This window comes from Lynx rufus, unplaced genomic scaffold (genome assembly GCF_022079265.1).
Source record: "Lynx rufus isolate CCGP_SWC_20201006 ecotype Redwood Valley unplaced genomic scaffold, mLynRuf1.p SCAF_3, whole genome shotgun sequence".
NCBI lineage: Eukaryota > Metazoa > Chordata > Mammalia > Carnivora > Felidae > Lynx > Lynx rufus.
In genome coordinates this window covers 121,909,065-121,930,422 of record NW_025814845.1, presented here as the reverse complement: position 1 = coordinate 121,930,422, position 21,358 = coordinate 121,909,065, and the positions used below count along the sequence as shown (strand labels likewise).

Here is a 21,358-nt window from a genome sequence, read left to right as displayed (position 1 = left end):
ACCTACTCTTTAAAGTGCTGCTTCCAAAGCCTTCTCAAAATGAATCACTGCAGCTTTATTTGGAAATTGCAGAAGTCGAGATGGATGGCCGCCTGAGAGGACCTTGAGCTATAACTATAACTCTCTAAAATCTCCAGTCAGAGTCAAATCATATAATCTCTTTAAACTCCATCTCATATGATTCTGTAGAAATAATTCTCCATTTGGTCTAGGTGTGAGGGTCTTGGGGGATGTTGGTTTGGTTATCCTGATTTTCACCCTTTGGGTTCTTTTCTGACATTAACCCCCTACCCTGCCAGTCGTGGCAAAGGTTGGGGGTGGGATGGCGGAAGACCATTTACCTCAATCCATACCAAAGTTGTATTCTGTTTTGCATTGACTCAGTCTAAGTCAACACAGAATATTAGCTAATTTGGAGAATCTGCCCAATTTATTTATTTCATAAGTGCTCAATTCATACTCAAGGAAGTAAAGGAAATAAAGTATGTTGCAAGGAAATGAATTGATTTCCTGTATCTGTCTAATTGAATATTATTTTCTCAAATTGATCCAACTTTAGGGGCGCCTGGGTGGCGCAGTCGGTTAAGCGTCCGACTTCAGCCAGGTCACGATCTCACGGTCCATGAGTTCGAGCCCCGCGTCAGGCTCTGGGCTGATGGCTCGGAGCCTGGAGCCTGTTTCCGATTCTGTGTCTCTCTCTCTGCCCCTCCCCCGTTCATGCTCTGTCTCTCTCTGTCCCAAAAATAAATAAACGTTGAAAAAAAAAAAAAATTAAAAAAAATTGATCCAACTTTAAATTTCTTATTTTGTTGAATTTTTGGTGATTTTTTTAACAACTCCCATTCTTTTGTATAAATTATACTAATTAGATACCAATAATAATGATTTTTTTCTCTTAAAAAAACTGTATTGATTAAGTGACTATGCTGGTTAATATATGTATCATACACCCCTGGTTGCTTTCTAATATCTATACTCCCTCCTTCTTTAGAGCAGAACCTTTCAGCTGGGCACACTGCCACTCAGCTAAACACTGTATTTACTAGAATTTGTGGTGTTCCAATGGCCATGTAACTAAATTCTGGCCAGTGAAATGTAAATGGAAGTATTGCATATCACATCCAAGATGTCTCCTTAAAAGTGGGTGGCGCAGCCTTCATTTTTCCTTCCTCTCTCTGCTTACTGGAATGTTGACCTGATGGCGACAGCTTGAAGAGCAGTCTTAAGATTGAGAGACAGGCTGCTAATGATAGTGGAGCATCAAGAACAGGATTCTGGGTTCTTTTGACTATGGCGTTGCCATATCCTGGGTTGCCTACGTCCAGGCTTCTTTTACAAGCATACCTCTCTTGTATAAGCATTGTTATTTGGAGTAGTTTTTTGTCTGCAACTAAACTTGATCACGATTGATGTAAAATATATAATTTTCAAATAATGGGATATAATAAAGTACACTTAATACTGGAGCTACACTGAATGTATTTCAAAATAATATATTTAGAAGCCACTTGAAGAGCTAAAGTGATTCCTGGGTCCATTATAACTTAATACGTGCAGTATTATAAAAAATAGCTCAATGATTGTCTTGAATATTTTACCTCTTTTGATTCTTTTGGAAATGCGGATTAATACTGAGAAATAGTTTTGTTATTTAGCAGCAGTATTCCTAATGCTAAGTACAAAACTCTAGACACTTAGGGGAATTTTTGGAAATATTCTGTCTTGAATCCTTTTTGCTAATGTATTCAAGACTGATTTTGTGCTTTTTTTGTTGTTTCTTGAGTGATGGTGATAAGAATACATACAGTAAAGTGTGGTTGGTAATGCTTCTCATAAACTTTATGCATCTTTTGTCAAGGACAGATATTCAAAATAAATGAGCTCCGATTTTTCATTATCTTTGAGTTTACGTATTATTTTGAAGCTAATGTAATTAAGAAAAAAACATGGTGAAATACACCTCACATAAAACATAACATTTTAACCATTTTTAAGTGTATAGCTCATTGGCACTACAGTTTACATTGTTGTGTAATCATCACCACCATCCATCTCCAGAACTCTTTCATCTTCCCAAAATAAAACTCCGTACTCATTAAATAAAAACTCCCTATTCCTCCCTCCCCCCAGCCCGTGGCAACCCCCTTTCTCATTTTCCATATCCATGAATTTGACCCCTCAAGAAAGAAACCTCATACAATTGGAATCATACAGTATTTGTCTCCTTTTGACTTGCTTATTCCACACTGATATATTGTTTTTCTTTACTTGGGGAATTATTTCAGCATAAATGAATTATTATTGCACAGGATTGTCTTTTTTACGTTCATCTTCTGAAAATTTTCATTGGTCGTGGTAATTACAGTGAACGTTAACAGAGTAGATAGTGTTATGATAAAATAGGGTATTTGAATCATTAGTTTATGCAATACAGTCCAAGGTAGAAGTCACTGTATAGTTTGGTATTTTTGATATTATAACGACCATTGAAACATAAAACAAGGGCTTTATGTTAACAGATATGCCATATGAGATGAATATGTTAGATATTTTAGCTAATCTGGTGAGTTTCCTGTCATCCTATGTAAGAACATAAATGTCATATTGTAGTGTACCATTTGATTTCACGTGTTAGAAATAGATAAAATGTGATTTTAGGATAAAATGTTAAAGTTCACAGATGAAGCGGTTATCCCACTTGGCTTATATTCTATGTGTGTAACAAATAGTAAATTAGTTTTTCTTTCTCAGAATGTACAGATTTTTAGAATTGAATAATAATCCCTAAAAAAGGAATTAAGATGTTGATGATTATTTGTTGCCTTGGGGAAAATATTGATGATCTTTGTTGTTTCAAAAATAACATTTGTCCTTGACTTAAGTGTTTTGTTTTTTGTTTGTTTGTTTTGTTTTTTAAACTTGTATCACTGCTTGCTCCCTCTTGGTTTCCTCAGAGGCACTTTATAGAGGTATGCTTCAATAAAACCTTTCTGGTAGATTGGTAGCTGGTATGATTCTTTCAAAAAATCCCAATTAAAAGAAGAAATATGATAGGGAGTTGGCCTAATGGGAGGTATGCAACTGTATTTGCAAATCTTAGACATCATCCCGCTATTTTGGTGTAACCCTTCAGCTGACAATTAAAATCTTTGTTTTATTAGTCATCACCCAACCCTAACAGATGGGTGAAGAATTAATCTGATTTGTATTTTTCCCCACAACTTTCTCCTACACATTGTAATAATCTATGATTCGCATTCAGTGAGTTCTTAAAGATAGTTGATAGGCCATACAGATACAATATTTATATCCTATTAAAATTACGCCAGAGTAAAACCACAGAACAGAAGAGCTTCTAAGACCCCTGTAGAAATTTGAAGACAATTTTGATACTCTCGTCCACTTGAAAAAAAAAAAAATCTGCCTAATACCATAATGTTTTTTCCCTTGCCAGGACCCTCCTTGCCTGGTGTCATTTCTTGAGCTCTCCTGGGAGGAGATTAGTCTAAAACAACAAAGTAGCCAGATGTCTGGTTCTGAGAGAGTCCCAGAGGCCAGGCTACGGTAGGCAACAGAAACCGCGTGGGGCTGAAGATCAAAGATACCTGAGAATTACTTATGGGCACATAATATGTGTCATTCCCATTATTAACAGTCTGAGAAAATTTGTTTCTCTAATTAACCCTTTTGTTGGCGTAACCTTAAATTTTAGTGAGTATATTTCTTTTTTGATATGTGTTCTTTTGTGTGGTTTTGAGAAGTATACATATCAAAAAAGAGAAATGAAAAGGAACCCATGTGCTTGATTGAAATCTCTAAGTACTGTTATTCTTATCCAAAATAGATATGCTGTCCAGTGTATCATCATTTATCATGAAATGAGTGGTATTATGGTTCTAGGTTAAAATTACAAATTTATAGTCAGGAGCTACATGTTTTAATGTGTGAAGAGCTCTTCTTAAAGCTCTAAGCCTTACTTTTAAAAGTACAATTATTTCAACTTTTAACTGCTTTAGAGTGGAGATTTTTAGATCACAGCTTCCTGGTCTTAAAATGAATTCAGGATAAATCCCAGTGGTGGGAAATCTGTACCTTATTAATAGTTGACCTCTTTCTTTTCACATTGGTATTATAATGAAATGCTAATTAAACGTTCTTGCTATCCTTTACCTGTTTGCTTTATAGATACAATTTTACATTGTTTAGACGCAGACAAATTTGGAAAATATAAATACATTTGCTCTTTTGAGTTTGTTTTAATCCTAAAGCCTCTGAAAGCTTTTAGCTGAATTTATTCCAAGGGATGGGGAAACATCTAATTATAACTTTTGATGTGTTAGCCTCTAGATGACAGTATCAAAATAGAGAACAAAAGATTCTGGTTGGCCTTGCCACTTGTTTTTGTTTCCATTCAACATCATCGTGTAACAACAAAATCGTGTAAAAGCCTTATTCCTGCTTTCCTTGAGATATAATCATAAACCATTGTTACCAAGAGCCAGCTTTAGCGCTTTTAAGTGCTACAACACATTCTTTAACATCTAGTAATATAAACTTGGCATAAAAGCTGTAAAAATGTCTTTAGACCTAATTGGAGATATGTGTTAGCAATATAGTGCAGAGATTTCATATTCTTTGTGTAGTGGTCAAGGCTTCTTTTAACCCCTTGAGGAAAATGAAGCTCCTAGGAGCAGTTTGTAAGGATTAATTGATTTATCTCTTTGCTTCTAGATTTAAGTATTGAAGCAAGAATAAAATTGGCTTCCTGCACAAAGCACTGGAGAGACAACTGTATTTTTTTTTTTAAGAGCAGAATTTGTGTTACTTTAGTGACAAAGGGTGATCTGTGCTTTCGCTCCTTACACCTGTGTTTCTGTTACTGCTTACCCCATCGTCAACAATACCATTTATTATCACTGGGGAGTCTGGTTATTTGTTTTCCTATTTGGAGTGCAAATCGAGTTCAGTTATGACAACTGTGCCATAAACATTTCTAAGCTCCAGTTACTGGCTTACTTTAAACAAGTAGTATTTGGAGTAACAAAACACTTCCCAGTATCACAATATTATTGTCAGTTCCTTGGAGGTGGTTATATAGCAGGATTTAATTTGAAGGAATGAGAGTCATGGTTCCAGGACTAAGGTCCAATGATGGAAGGAGCATTCCATTCTGTTGTGGTTCAGGGGGCTGTTCTTGTTTCTTCCTTTCAAGGAAGTCTTCATTTCCTCCCCTTCCCACCTCACCCCCAAGACACACATGCTTGTGTATGTATACACATTTAAAATGGGGATTTGCTAAGGAGAAGACCAAAAGGTAACTCTTCTAATTTTTTTTTTTTAAATCTTTCAGAAGTTGCCAATGTTGCTGGTCATGTTTATGTATTCATCTTGAGTCGCTTCATTGACTACTGATCCTCTTCCCCCTTCCCCCTCTTCTTCCTCCCCTCCCACTTACGTTATGGGCCATTACTGTGAGTATCATCTTTTGGGGCATCTCTCCCTCAACACTGTGTACAGAGAAATGTTGAATTATGCTTGAAAAAATAAGCATTATCAAATTTAAGGAGGTGAAGAGTGTGGTTTTCTAGTTCCTGCTTTTTCTTCATTCACTCTACCTTCCTTACTCATAGATTTCTTTGTAGATTACCTCCACCTCTACCCTGTCATATTTTCTCTATTCTTCATCTTTTAGTTCTTAATTGTGTTTCAGCAGTCTGCTGATAGCCTTCCAGGATGCGTTCTGATATGAAATAAGAGCAAAGTTGTAAGAACAGGCAATTAAGCTCTCTTTTTAAAATTCTTGTAATAACTTAATGTGTAATGATTTAGTACTTGAGTGGGTATTGAGGTAATAATCTATAAACTTTTTGTGATAGAATTATGTGCTAAATAAAAATGCTCGCAATATAAATCAAGTTGGCTTTGTTAGAATGTGATGACTCAATATGCATTTTAATTTCTCTTAATTTTAAAAGCTTTGAAGTTAAGCATATGGTCTTAAACATTTGTTTTTAATCTGCAATGGTTTGAAAGATCTTAAGACCTGCTTACTTACTTACCTTTTTAATTTGTTTCCTAAATTTCTTTACTTTTATTTTTTTTTTTAATTTTTTAAATGTTTATTTATTTTTGAGACAGAGAGAGACAGAGCACGAGTGGGGGAGGGGCAGAGAGAGAGGGAGACACAGAATCTGAAACAGGCCCCAGGCTCTGAGCTGTCAGCACAGAGCCTGATGCAGGGCTCGAACCCATGAACCGTGAGATCGTGACCTGAGCCGAAGTTGGATGCTTAACCGACTGAGCCACCCAGGTGCCCCTAAATTTCTTTACTTTTAAAGTAACATTTATCCTCACCTGAGGTTTGTAGAAATAACCCTTGGATCATCTGTCACTGTTTCCAATGGTGGTCTTTGGCTCTAAATTGCCTGAGAGTCTGAGGCCGCAAAGTGATAGGATTAGATCCTAGCAGATGGGAGAGTCCTTTCCCCAGTGGCAAATGACTGGTAGCACACTGCTCAAGCCGGCAGTTCTGGAAACAAAGTTATGTTTTGAGTACAAAAATGATCTTGAATCCTTGTGACTTCTAACTCTATGGTTAAAGGACAACATCTTGAAAAGAAGTAATAGAAAATTAAGCATTGTCATTGATTGTATCCAATGTGAGCAGTTGGCAGAAGTGTTTTAAGTGGAATCCTTTTCCTTTTTCAGGTAAGATTTACATGATTAAATATAGAATGAAACGACAGCCAATAGATAATCAGATACCTCAGAATAATGTTTGGGAAGCTGGGTTTCCTGAAGATATGAGGCTTAGTTATTTTAGCCTGGGGATTTTGCCTGGGGAAAAATGTATGTGCCTCAACAGCTGAAGGGCTATTCAGGAAGAAACAAAGTAAAATGGCATCTATTTTAACGTGTAATTTTGATATTTCATACTTAATCTTATCCGTAGCAGAAATGTCAAAATACACCAGCTGCAGACCATTTCTGAAGCCATATCTACACTACCAAATTGAACTAGGTAGATAAAATCCTTAAGAATCAAATAGTTTTCCATAGGGAGAAGAGGGTGTCCTTTCTAGGTAATTCTCTGGAGGGTAGGGAATGCGCTAGTGGAGTCAAATTGAAGATGTGGTGTATTTCAAATACAGGAACATCCAGCCTTGAAAAACTGCTGTGGGGAGGGCAGGGGGCAGCTTTAAAAATTGATTTATCATACTTAAACATAACTATGGATTCTTTCACACCATTTTCTATCTCTATTTATTCCCACTTACATTTAAAATAACATGTTCCTTCATTTATGTTTATTTTTTTTTTGTTTTAAATTTTAACCTCATCTCAAGTTGAATTGTTCATGCTAGAAATGATACTACAGTTCTGTCCCTCGTTTCTTTCTCCTTCATAGACTAAGTTATTCTAGCCATATGAGTTACTGTTTAAGTTAAAGTCAAGTTCTTGCTAATGGAATGGCTAGATTTCTATTTTATATAAATGCTTTTCTTTTGTTCACCCTGGAAGCTTACGCCTTAAAGGAATTAAAATAGTAAAGTCTAGGCTACCATTTATCCTGTCACTACATGGCTGTTGTTTATTGTTTTTTAATCAAAAATCAAGTTTCTGTATTTAATGACTTGGAAGATGCATTACATTTTGTCAAAATGTAAGAATTTATGAAAAATAAAGAGCCTCTGGAATCCCCAAAAGATCAAGAAGGGGATGTGTATAATTTTGCTGTTTAACACTTATATAAGCATTAATATTTATTATTGAGTTTAGTATTTTGTATTTTCGCTTCCATCAACATATATTATAGTGTATTATTTAGAGAACATTAAACAGCTAAGATTGAGTCACAGTAAAAAAAAAATTGGGTTTTTTCTTTTTTCCTCTTTTATTTGAATTTTCCCTATGGTTGTTTGGTAAAGAGCAAACAAATTTGTTCATGATGAGGGCATTTGCCTTGAGTAAAACCCTGTCTGGTATGTATGGAAGTAAACCAAAGAGCTGACAGGTTGCAGAATGGTCACCATCATCTCTTACCCTAATGCACAGACTGTTAATGCTAAGGTAACAGAGGTAACTTTGGCAGTGAAAACCAGTGCCATGTGCAGATATGGCCTTTGATACTTAAGTTTTACTTAATTATTAGAGTGAACATGAAGCACATCAGGTTGGTTGGCTTAACTAATAGTATTAGTTTCCTAACATTTAAAATTCATAGAAATGTTAGATAAATGCACTTTTGTTTGACCAGAGGATTCATTTTTTATTAAAATAGCCATTAAAAAACCAAAACACAACATTTCTAGAAACTCATTTTTTCTAAAGAAATACATGATCAGTAGAAAATGTTTCCCTAGCCAAATTGGTAGCCCTGTGCTCTTTAAAATTTTTTTTTTAATGTTTATTTATTTTTGAGAGAGAGAGAGAGCGTGAGCGATCAGGAGCGGGGGAGCGGCAGAGAGAGAGAGAGAGAGAGAGAGAGAGACAGAAACAGAAACTGAAGTAGGCTCCAGGCTCTGAGCTGTCAGCACAGAGCCCCATGCGGGGCTTGAACCCACAAAGCTTGAGATCGTGACCTGAGCTGAAGTCCAGCACTTAATTGACTGAGCCACCCAGGCACCCCAATCTTGTGCTCTTTTAGACAGCATTATTTGGAATACTTTAAAAAGTACTTTTTACCCCATAAATGTCAAATTATGCCTTTTCTTTGTAACCTTTTTAAGGGGAAGTTTTATCAAGGAATGAGACCACTGCATTTAATTCACTGAAGTAAATTATAATTTCAAACATCTCTTTATGATGTTTTAAAGATCATCTTGTGTAATGTATACATATCTTTTTAGTGGAATATACCCCTTGGCTTTTCCGTATTTGATAGGTGTTGTAGCTTGGAAAGAAAACCACACATAGAGTAAACCACAGACTCCAGGAACCGGGCAGCATGAAAATAAAACACACTTTCATATATGCAAACAGTAAAAAGCATACAAATCGTCCAGCTCTTTTTTTGAAGTTTTCAGTGATAATTAGAGATTAAAAAATAATTTTGCCATATCTGTTGTGATTCTCTACTCTTTCAGCCAGTTGTAGCAACCCACACACTTTCCTCATGAGGGGATCAGTGCACACAAAGGCTTATGCTTTGAGGGAACCTTAGAACATGCTTGGATTTGAATATAAAAACCCTATGTTTCACAAAGACACTGGTGTAGGATCTCCCCGACCTTTGTCCCCTTGAGAAATAGTGATGACAGCCGTTTAGATCTTCCCCCACACCTCTAGTCCTCTGTATCGATGGAAAAAAAATGCTTTAGACAACTGATGACCAAGCAGTTAGCTTTACCAACCTGAGCTTTGGTGTTTGAAATTTGGTTTTCAGTCTCATTTCCTGCCTACTGAAGCGATATGGCTTTTAGACAACCAGACTTTCAAAAGTTAAAAGGCAATAAGTCAATCCCCCTGCAAACACAGAAACATAGATTCAAATCGCAAATAAGGAAATGCATTGGGTACATTAAACAGACATAGAAAAATGGATTTCTGTCTTTTGTAGTAAGGTAATTGGGCACCACCGCTTGGCAGGAGCTGGTGCTATTGAGCCGGCTGTAGCTGCCACAGGTTGATAGGCAGGTGATCAGGCAGCTTCCACCAGGGTCTGCACAGGAGGCCTACCTAATATGCTGTCTGCCCTAAGGGCCTATGGGAACACAGTTGGATTATTATGTTAATGCATGAGCCTGCTGCCCTCTTCCTATCCCAGCTGGGTTCCCTGTTGTTAGGAACTGCTTTGCACTGACAGTGGAGTAATATGCTTCATGATTGAAAGGGCAAAGGGGCTTGGAGGAAAAAAAAAAAAAAAGAATAGGCCTGTACAGATATGTAAATGAAGGAAGGAAATCTGTAGGAAGATTTCACTCTATACAGAGAAAGTTTATTAGAAAGTTCTTTTTTCTTGCAGCACTCTGTAAAACCACTCGTTTCTTAATTAATTTCTAGGCTTGCTTTCCTTCCTAACACTGCCATATAGTACATGGCAACGTTTTCTAAAACAGGCACTTAGGCTGATTTGTTTTCAACTGAGATGCTCTAACACATCCGAACCCAGGTGGAGTGCTGACAGTGGTGCATTTTTTTTGCACATTCATTACTCTTTAATACTCGTCCTTCACTTATTCCACTCTTTTTTACAGGAAAGTTATGTCTTAAGGTGCTGAAGGATTTATGTTATGTATTGCTATCACTTCTATTTTTCTTTATTTTTGGTGAAGCTTTGGAAAACTGCATAAACCTGTCTTTTGGGAGTGGGTAGGTGTAGAGGTGAGGAAGTGCTTGGGTGGGGTAGAAGGTATTTTCTTGGGTCTATGAGTTTAATATGAGTGATGGTTCAAATTGCAGTAGCATTTGGTTTTCAACTGAGCTTTTTAACATTGACATCATAATGTCATGAAGAGTGTGGGCTTTTGTGTCCACGGACCTGTACAAATGCTGGCTCTACTAACTATTAGCTATCTTATTTTGGGTAAGCCACTTTACCTCATATCTACCTCAGCTATAAAATGGGTATAATATGAATTTTAAATGAGAGGATAATGAATATAAATAATTTTGTTGATGTAGAGTGGGTATTCATCAATGCTCACCATAATAATGATACGTAATTGCTATTATAGCAACTATAAATTTCAGTTATTAGACCATTATTTTAATATGTATGGTTGTATATATTCAATGGATTGAAGATTCTGTCTTTTCCTCTACATGTTTCTTTTCTTTCTTTCTTTTTTTTTTTTTTACCAAGCCTCAGCAAATGGGAATGACTTTAGCTTCAACCAGAATTTGACACAAAAACATAATGTTAGGATATGTTTTTAAACAATTAGTTTTATAATAAGCCACATTTCAAATGTTGAACGGAAATTGAATGGAAAAGAAAATCTATTTGGCCAGTATTCCAGACAGCCTCTGGAAATATTTTTTGTGGATGTCTAAATTTGGAAAAGTTTACAAGTATTCCTATATATGTGACCGTGTCTAACACATTTGTTTATTTAAACTAATTAGAATGGCAGTATATGGCTGGGAATTATTTTAAATATCTCTCATGGCTTTTTTCACTTGGCACGGTACTTACTGGATGAGAAGATGTATATAAAGATGATGTTCCCAGTGCCTAGCACACTGAGGGATTGGGAAATGATGGTCATTGTGAATTAGTGTCCATGCATGTTTCGTATCAACAGCCCAGCCTGCATTAAATAATGCTTTGCAGATTTGAAAGGAGGAACTTCAGAGAGATTCTTAGGGTCAGCAAATGTAAAAAGTTGGGTGTAGTATAGGATCCATAAGCTAGTAGGATGGTTATCATATAAATGATGAAAAGAATTCATATGATTTAAAAATGATCCATTAATCATTTTAATACTCCATTGAAAACTTTGTTAAAGTTTGAGGTAGATACTTTGTGCTATATTAGAAAAGAGACTCCTTTCTGAAAAGTGATTATGCATTTAACTTTACATGTACAGAATACAGGGAGAAGGTACCAGTTCTGTCTAAGCAATTCTTTGTAGTTATAGAAAAATTCTTTTATACCATATCTTCATATTACCCATTTAGTTGGTTACATATATGGTGTGTTGGGGGGGTATGTAGCTATGTAAATTTATATATATGCATGAATATACATGTAAACACATGAATATATACATATGTATGTATATCTCTGGCTGTATTGATACGTACATTATATAAAATCTCAGAATCTGATGTATACCTAGGAATATTTCAAGAGGAGCTCTAGTCAAGCACATTGCTTAATAATGGAATTTTAAATAATGCCTTAAGTTTGAGCAATAGTTTTTAATTGTGAAAACTTTGAAGAAAAGACATTATAGTAATCAATAAGACCATGAAATAGGTAAAGAATACTCAAAGGAGTATGCCTTTTAAAAATTTCCTTCTTCTTTACCAATCAACAGTGCAGGCTGCATCACTGCCGATTGTCAGAATACAGATCTACATCTCTACCAAATATAGCCTATTGTACATACAAAGAAGTCCGTCACAGAGTGAATTATAAACTCTGTTTTAAAGGAAGTCCACTTTGAAGAAAATCTATGTAGTCTATTCGGCTTAAATAAACATTTGTCCAATGCCCGGTTTTCTTTAAAATAGCTTTGGATTTAACACATCCTATAGTTCCTTATAGGCTGAATGTTATGGAGAACAGAAGTCTTATCTTATTAGAAAAAGAAAAAGAAGAAGAAGAAAAGAAAAGAAAAGAAAAGAAAAGAAAAGAAAAGAAAAGAAAAGAAAAGAAAAGAAAAGAAAAAGACAAAAACAACCTAGTTCCTTAAACACAGTAGGAATTCATCGAATGCTCATTGACTGAATAATTGGGTCAACATAATAATGTAGTATAATAATAGTATAATAACACTCGGATATAAGTCCATGGATCCCAATGTACCTTGTTTTTTCTTACCTTTACTTAGTACTGCTCTCAAGGAAGCATTATCCATGTGTCCCTTTGGCAGCTTTGTGAAGCTGCTGAGCTACCTTTCCAACCTCTCTGACAAAGTGGTAACTTCTGCCTCACCTGAGCCCCTTCCTACCTCCACTAACCCATCCCACTTCTTTATGCCCTCCCCACATTGTTATTCTGCCAGAGACACAAGAAAGGCCAGAGTTGGAGACGTGATGATTGGGTGGAGGTGTGCTTTATAGGAAAGAAGCAAATGTTTACCAGAGGGGTTGTTGGTTTCTGCCCTTCTAGAAGCCATTAGCCTGTCCAGTGACTATGTTCTCCCTCTAGTTGTGTTCCACATTCACCCTTTGCTTTTCAGGAAACTTTAGAAACACCCTAGATTATTCTTTTATTCCAAGTCCCAATCCTAACTAGAATTGTGAGGACCCGCTGCTCTGTAAAGGTTTCACCCCCCTACCCCCAGACTTCTTTCAGACTCTTCCCCCAAAGATGGTAAAACACACACACACACACACACACACACAACTTTTCTTGACTTTTTCCTTAGGTCTCATGAATTTCTGAATATTAACAAAGAGGTCTACATAATAGGTTATGATTCTAAAATCACAGGGAGTTATAAACAATAAACACTGAACTTTTTTAAAAGGCTTGCCTTACATCCCCATATCCATCCTTTCTCTTCTTCCCACTTTAAAAATGCTTATTTGTCTCCATTTTTCCAAATTCACCAGAAATTTTATCTCTATTTGGGTCCCTAATTTGGCAAGTCATTAATAGTTCTCACCACTTAGTAATGAGATAATATTGATGATGATACAATTAATAATAACTAATATTTAGTACTAACTATGCTAATGCTTTATATAAATTTTCTCATTGAATTCTCACAAATGCTTACAAGCAGATAGTAATATTACACCCATTGTGAGACAAGGAAACGGAAGTTTAATATGGCTAAAGTTGTTCAGTCTCCTGTCTGTGGAGCTGGATTCAGACCAATATAAGCTAAATCTAGCGCCCTCTAGTGCCTGCAATCTTACGGCTGTTTTAAGTGGTAAATTATGTACTGAAACATAGCCTTCATTTCCCAACTGCCTCTCTCCAATATTTGGGTTGTATCCTTACCTATTCTTGTGTAGGAGGTTGTGTCTCATTAGGCATAATCATATCATATAGATCTAGGAGGATGGATCATGGATAAATAAGAGAAAACCATGCTAACAAGTTTTTTTAACCCTGTTTTTCAAGATTGAATGGGTAGGCAGTTTAATAACCTGGTATTATCTCATGATGACAATGTCAAAGGAAAAAGTAAGAGCCAGCGTAACTAGTCCTTCTTTTACTAGTAAAGTGTGATAGCAAAAATGGTGTGAATAGTGAATAGTTAACAGAAAGCTGACAATTTAAGGGCACGAAAGGCAGAACCTAAATTTGCATTAGTTTCCTTAAAGATAAATGTAATCTTGGAACTGACAGTCTGGCAAGTGCATAAATAGACCCTGAAGCTCAGACAGTAAAGTTATTTGCAGTTATAAAATGCAATTGACCTTTATAGAATATGGGTGTTAGAAGCACTGATCCCCATGCAGTCAAAAATCTGTGTATAACTTTTGACTCCCTAAAAACTTCACTAATAGCCTACTGTTGAATGGCAGCCTTACTGAAAACAGAGTTGATTAACACATATTTTTTTATGTTCCACTATTATATACTGTCTTCTCACAATAATAACTAACTTTTTCTTATTTTTTTTTTTTCGTGTTTCTAGGCTATGCAGTTCAGCTGTGAGTTTTTCAAATTGTTGCAAATCTCCAAAAAATTTTCCAGTATATTCACTGGGAAAAAAAAATCCACATATAAGTGGGCCATGTAATTCAAACCCATGTTGTTCAAGGGTCTACTGAAAATAAGTCATGGGGCTGTAACCTACAGCATGACTATAGTCAATAATACTGTATTGCCTATTTGAAAGTTTCTAGGAGAGTAGATCTTAAAAGTTCTCATCATAAGAAAAAACATTTTTGTAACTTTGTGTGATGACAGATGGTAATTAGACTTAATGTGATGATTATTTTGCGATGTATACAAATATCTAATCAATATTTTATATATCTGAAACTAATAGAATGTTATAAGTCAATTATGCTTCAATTTTTTAAAAAAGGAAAGGTACCAGAAGGAAACAGAACATGAACTAATAAACCAGACCTTTACTTCATGATAAAGCCTGCTCTGACCACCAGACACTGATTGAAAAGACAGTGAAGTCAACCTGGATTTCAGCAAGCCCATGGATTTGCAGAAAGAGCTCTGAGAGCCCCAAGAACTTCCTGAAGCATTCTAGTCAAGCTCACACCAGAGATGAAGGTGTCTTGGGGCCACTGAAATCCCCACAACCTGTTTGAGAGGATTATAGTTAAATGGGCAATTAAAGACAGGTGCTTTGTCCTAAGCTTTACTCCTTTTTTTTTTTTTTTTCTTCTTCTTCTTTTCTGAGAAAGAGTGACAACAGGAGCAGGAGAGAGGCAGAGACAGAGGGAGGCAGAGAGAGAGGGAGAGAGAGAGAATCCCAAGCAGGCTCTGCACTGTCAGCGTGGAGCCTGAAGCAGAGCCCGAACCTACGAACCATGAGACCATGACCTGAACTGAAACCAGGAGTCAGCCGCTTAACTGACTGAGCCACCCAGGCGCCCCTAAGCTTTCCTCCTTTGGTCTCACACTTATGACACTGTCCTTTTATAAGAGCATGGGTTTAAGCATGGGTCCCAATTTTACCATTGATTTATTTCAACTTATTTCTCTCAACCACTTACTTTCTCTGAGGCTTATTTTTCACATCTGTACAATGGAATAATACTTACCTCATGGGGTTGTTTTAAGAATTAAGTGAAGTAACCCCTATTGTCTGGTATAGAAGATGCTTAACAAATGTCAGCTTTTTTTCCTTCTGCTTATAAAATGCTATTTTGATGGAAAAGGAAAATAAAATAAGTTAAATCATTTTATTCTAAATTCTTGGGTCAGAAAAACAGTTTTTACCTCTTGCTCCCATAGAATTTCATGCATCATCTCTCCTTTAAGACCCTGTGAGCTACTAATCTTGGGGGGGAGAAATGAAATTCAGTTTGGTTCATAACACTTCTTGGAAGGGAGTTTTTAAACTGTGATGAAGCTAGGTTAAACGGGAGCCAAGTGGGGCCATTTCCAAGGGTTTGGGAGGTGAAGCAATTTGTTTTTGTACTTGTATCACTGTTTTTACTCTTTTTAATCTCATTTCTAGTCCCTTAGGTTCCGTAATAAAGTCTTCAGTACTATACATTTTTATTAAACATCTTTTTGGACTCCAATTTGCATTTCAGATAATATAACAAAATGTATGTGTTTCAAATATTCACTGCATAATTGCGATTAGAACATGTAATCCCTCAAAAGATGTTAATTGCAATTTAAATTCACGCTGAATTTAATTAAGTGAGTTGGGGATTAGAAAGTAGATGTAAGGAGTAGTTAAGGGAATACATTTTTAAAAAGCATCCATATTTTTTTTTCTAAAAAATGTAAACCTCTTTCCACTTTATGATTAGAAAGATGAGGGAAATGTAGAAGAGGAGGAATCAAAATCTTAAGACTATGTTCACAATTTGGATCTAGAATTTAAGCTAATTGTGGTTAAAGAAGGAGGGCTGGTTTGAGTAACCTTCTCATTTATATTCTTAAAGAGTTTTCCAGTAGATGGTGACTCACTTGGTGTCCGATAAAGACTTCAGTTGAACAGAAATCTTGAAGAACCGAGAAAATGCTAAGGTAGTTGCAACAGAGATCTTTCCAGCCAGCTGTTTTCTGTGTGTGTGTGCGTCTTTGTTATAATGTGCTGGCCAAGGCGGTGTTTTATGTATAATTATAGAAGAGGCACTTAGTGCATAGACAGTTCATATTTAAGCAGTGCTTTTCTATGATAACTTCACTGTACTAATGGAAGTAGAGAGTAGCATTAGAAGAAAAACAAATGCCTTATTTTTTCCTAATTTCTAAAGAATACTAAAACTTGAGATTTATAGTCTTAAAAAAGTATGTAAGCAGTCCTATCTCTCAGTGATTGGGAACATAAAGCATTTAAATTATTATTATTTGATGTTGAATCTGAAAACAGTTTTTCAAAAAGGCTACTGGAATAATAACATTGTGATTCATTTTATTTTTAAGTTTTTCTGGGAACACATTTTAAATCAAGAATCCCTTTTAAGGTGATCTAAACACAGTTTTAAATGCAAGGGTATTATTTCTCTTTAAGTAATTTCTTTATTTTTACATGTGTCTAGAAGAGGAAAAATTACTTCATAAACCTGTTTTGAATGAGTCATACCATGAATGTGGTGCACAAAACAGTGTGCACACGCGTGCATGTGTGTTAATTACACATACTGACTGCCTAATATTTTATTGGATTCTATAAGCATAATTTTTTAAGAAACAAACTTCAGAGTCTTTTAAAATGTTCTCTTAGGGGCGCCTGGGTGGCGCAGTCGGTTAAGCGTCCGACTTCAGCCAGGTCACGATCTCGCGGTCCGTGAGTTCGAGCCCCGTGTCAGGCTCTGGGCTGATGGCTCGGAGCCTGGAGCCTGTTTCTGATTCTGTGTCTCCCTCTCTCTCTGCCCCTCCCCCGTTCATGCTCTGTCTCTGTCCCAAAAATAAATAAAAACGTTGAAAAAAAAATAAATAAAATGTTCTCTTAGTAAGAAATGTTTGAAATTCTGATGGGAAGCTCTGTCTTTGTTTCCTAAGAAGCAAGCATCCTAAAAAAACTGAATCATGAATCTGGCTTTACATCTAGAATGAGTTCTTCAAACTTCATCTGTGCTACCGTAAGGAGTAGTTAAGGGAATACATTTTTTTAAATGAGCAAATAATAAACTCGTTTTTAAAGGAAACAAAAGCTATGTTTATATTTAAGACACTGTGGCTTTAAGTATGTAAATCCTCATCCATCTTGCCTGCAACCTAAAATCATTCCACATAAATGTCTTCATTTATTTGCAATTTAATTTCCTTAAAATGACTACTTTGATAATGGCTGTCATGGGTGCTTTTTCTAATAACATAAAATTGCTGTTATTCTCAATGAAGTGACTTTTTTCTTTTGGGTTAGGTTCACACTATCACATAAACATAATTTTTGACCAATGGCTTATCAAGGAAAAGGCTTACCATTCATTCACTGTCCTAAATTCACTATGTGAGACATCTAGTAACATACAACATTACAGAATGACTAGCAAACATTATGTTCTTGTATTGTTTAAAAATTTTTTAGTATCTTAATTTTTTTTATCACAAAGGCACCATATTCCGAGTAATATAGAAAATGTAAGCAAACAAAACAAAGAAATACCATAATCCCCCGGTCAGATAACCGTATTGATATTTTTATGTGTATCTTCTAGGCATTTTTGTTTGCACATATATTTAATAGAATGAGATCATATAATGCATATTGTTTTGTAATCCTATTTGCCCACTTAGCAATACATCGTGATCATGTCTCCATAGTGTCCTACAACAGTGTTTCTATAGACCATTTACTATTCTCACGTGTGGACATGCAATGTTTTGTTTCAGTCCTGGCTAGTTTTGGCTATTAAAAAATAATATTATGATGAAGAGCCTTTTCACTAGATCTTTTCTTGGATCTGTATTAGTTTCTTAGATAAGTTTTTAAAACTGGAATTGCTGGGTCAAAGGGTTTGTATGGACACCTGTAAGGTTTGGCTGCTTTAGAACCCAGCGAGGTTCTAAAGGATGCAGAGGCATCTTTTCCCTGAACTCTCATCAATCGTAGGAATTATTATTTTTGCAAATCTTTGCTCATTTGATAGTTTTCTCCCTACATTACTTTTGTATTCTCTTTTCAGTGCGAGTCAGTCCATGTTGTAAAGATGAAGAGTCCACATAATATTTTCTAGAAATGTGTATTTGACAAATATTTTAATTTTATCCTCCCCCCCACTGCCCAATATATGTCATATTTTAGAGTAAAATTTTGATGGCAACATTTAAAAAGTTGCTCTATTTCTTTATTTGACTTCAACCAAAAGAAATACACATTGTTGTTGCTGAATGTGTTGTTTAACTAGATCTCTAACCATGTTATAAATGGTGCCTGTGGAAGGATCTGGGGACAAGACCTTTAAACTTTTTTTTTTTTAATCACATCTTAAGATCTTGGAGAATCTGAACTTATATAAGAATGTTTGGGCTGCTGTTATTACAGTGAAACCTTCTGAGAGTATCTTCTCAGGTAATTTTTTTAGAGAAAGTCACTTACAGATATAAAACGTTTGACCAGAAGAAAGCCTCAGGTTGTCAGAGTTACTTATACACCATTGTTCAGCTGGGCCTCTTTATTAAATCATCTCTTGGCAGTCCATTAGTTGTGGTGCTACAGCTATTGCATGGCCCACTAAGCTAATATACCTTCAATCACTAACAGAAGGATAACCTTAATAAAAATTTGAAGTCGATTTAGTGCTTCACTGCTTGCTGACTAGTGTTTTACGTTTGAGTGTGTCTATTACAATTTCCATTTCGTGTATTTTTGATATTCACACATCTCTTATCTACATAATATATTGGAATCAAATAAAGATTAATGGCCTAGAGAAGGAAGAGTGTTTGGAAGTTCTTCGAATCCTGTCTCGCCACTGCCACAAACTGTGTGATCTTGAGCAAGTCACTTCCTACACTGGGCTTCAGTCCAACCCTTGTATGTAAAATTAGGGAACTGGGAAGATGTTCTCTAAAATTTCTACCTGTATTACTCTACTATTCATAGAAAATTCAGATTACATTCTGAAGAATCTGTACCTTGAAACTTTTTTTTTTTAACTTCAACTATGCCTTTGTAGGAAATAAAAAAAAGAATTTCTCTTTTCTGCCCCCCATAAAATTTTGAGTAGCTAGAATAATAAAAGAGAAGATCCACGTCATTCAATGGTAAATGATACAGAAGAAAATCACTTAAAGGCAATTAACTTTGAAAAAAGAATGAACATTTACTAGTACTTAAAAAATATGTTTAGCTTTTATTTTGAAAAAATGAAACTAAATTATGGAATAAACTTATTTTATGATTCTATTCTAAACTTATTCACTGATTCTTGGTGTGAAGGAAGAAAGGGCCAAGTGTTTTGGAAGGTAGGGGTAACTGTAATTTTCCCAAGAAAATTGTTAAGATGACATGATGTCACATCTTTTCCTCCTGTTTATTTTGCAACACAAATTTGCGAAAAGAGTTGAGGTTTTGTAAATTTTCATAGATACTCACATTTCAAAAATAGTCCAGGGGGGCCTGGGTGGCTCAGTTGGTTAAGCATCCGACTCTTGGTTTGGCTCAGGTCATAATCTCATGGTTTGTGAGTTCGAGCCCCACATCCGGCTCCGTGCTGACAGTGCGGAGCCTGCTTGACGCTCTCTCCCTCTCTATCTCTGCCCCTCCCCTGCTCACTCTCTCTGTTTCTCTCTCAAAAATAAATACATAAACTTAAAAAAAAAAGTCCAATTTACTCTCCTTTAAGCACCTGTCCTGTCATTAATTTCTTTCTTACTTGTCATTAACTTTGTGCTGATATCATTGACTTTCCTGCATCTTCTGTAGGACTCACAATTATATTTAGCAAGCATATTTGTGTTTTATTTGTGCTATATGTCAGGTGTTTAAAATACTGTGCAGTGAGAGTAAACCAACCAAAGCTGAAGTAGAGAGATAGATAACTATTGTGAAGAGGTTAGGGTGTGCATGTGGGAAGGGAAAATGTCTTCTTGGGAGTCCTTTTAGAAATGGTAAGTTCATTAGTGAACTTTTTCCTGCCATGATGTCCCTTGTTTCCATGTACAGCCTAAATTCTTCAGGGACTTGGAGAATGAAGACCTGTGTAAAGAAGGCCTGCTGAGCCTTACTTTATATGGTTGTAGGATATCCAGGGGTCTTATATCTGCCATCTCATTTAATCCTCACAGAAATTTTGTGAAGTGGTTGTTGTTATTCGCATTTTATAAAATGAAGATGTGGGGATTTTTTAAAAGAGTTTTCGTAGCTGAGTATGTGACCAGATTGTTTTGAAACCAGGTCTCCCGACTTTATTATCAATGCTTTTTCTAGTATTTCACAGGTGTCTCTGTGATGATTTAAACAATTTTTTTTAACATTTATTTATTTTTGAGAGACAGAGACTGAGTACAAGTGGGGAAGAAGCAGAAAGAGAGGGAGACACAGAATCCGAAGCAGGCTCCAGGCTCTGAGCTGTCAGCACAGAGCCTGATGTGGGGCTTGAACTCAGGAGCTGTGAGATCATGACCTGAGCCAAAGGTGGTTGCTTAACTGACTGAGCCACCCAGGCACCACTCTGTGATGATTTTAAATTAAAACATTTTATTTAACATGAAATCTTTTATCATCTTTAAATAAACATAAAACAAGAGTGTCATTTTTGAATGTCAGATCAACCCACAGAGTCTTTAAGTATACCCATTATGTTATTGTTGAAAATAATGACTTAAAAGACATTTTTACAAATTACAAGCAGAGCTCTGAGGCTTCAGCTTTCATAGGTCATAGGTAGTAACAGTGTGGTTTTAATTTATATTTTATTAAGTAAAGACTTACTATGTGTTTTTTGAAATTTTCTGTGTAAATCTCAAAACTGAGTAAAGATGAAAAAGTTAACCCATAATATCATATTGTTGTATTTTTCTACTATTTTTTTTTACTTTTAAAATTCTTATGGATTTAAAAAGTCAGGTTTATGGATATATAATTCACAGACAGTAATATTTGCTCTTTTAAAGTATGTAGTATGATTTGTTTTA

The 21,358-nt window shown here is 35.7% G+C and overlaps 1 protein-coding gene across 3 annotated transcripts in view; it reads left to right on the top strand.

Moving 5' to 3' along the window:
• SLC10A7 (solute carrier family 10 member 7) overlaps positions 1–21,358 on the top strand; it is a 254,752-nt gene that overhangs the window by 40,691 nt on the left and 192,703 nt on the right. Inside the window, exon 5 of one of the 3 annotated variants that reach the window (XM_047091251.1) lies at positions 14,661–14,943. The exons of the other annotated variants lie outside the window; for them this stretch is intronic. Within the exon in view, the coding sequence (XP_046947207.1) occupies positions 14,661–14,717 (57 nt within the window). The 3' untranslated portion in view covers positions 14,718–14,943. Of the gene's footprint in view, positions 1–14,660; positions 14,944–21,358 lie in introns of those variants that run through there. 3 annotated transcript variants of the gene reach the window in all.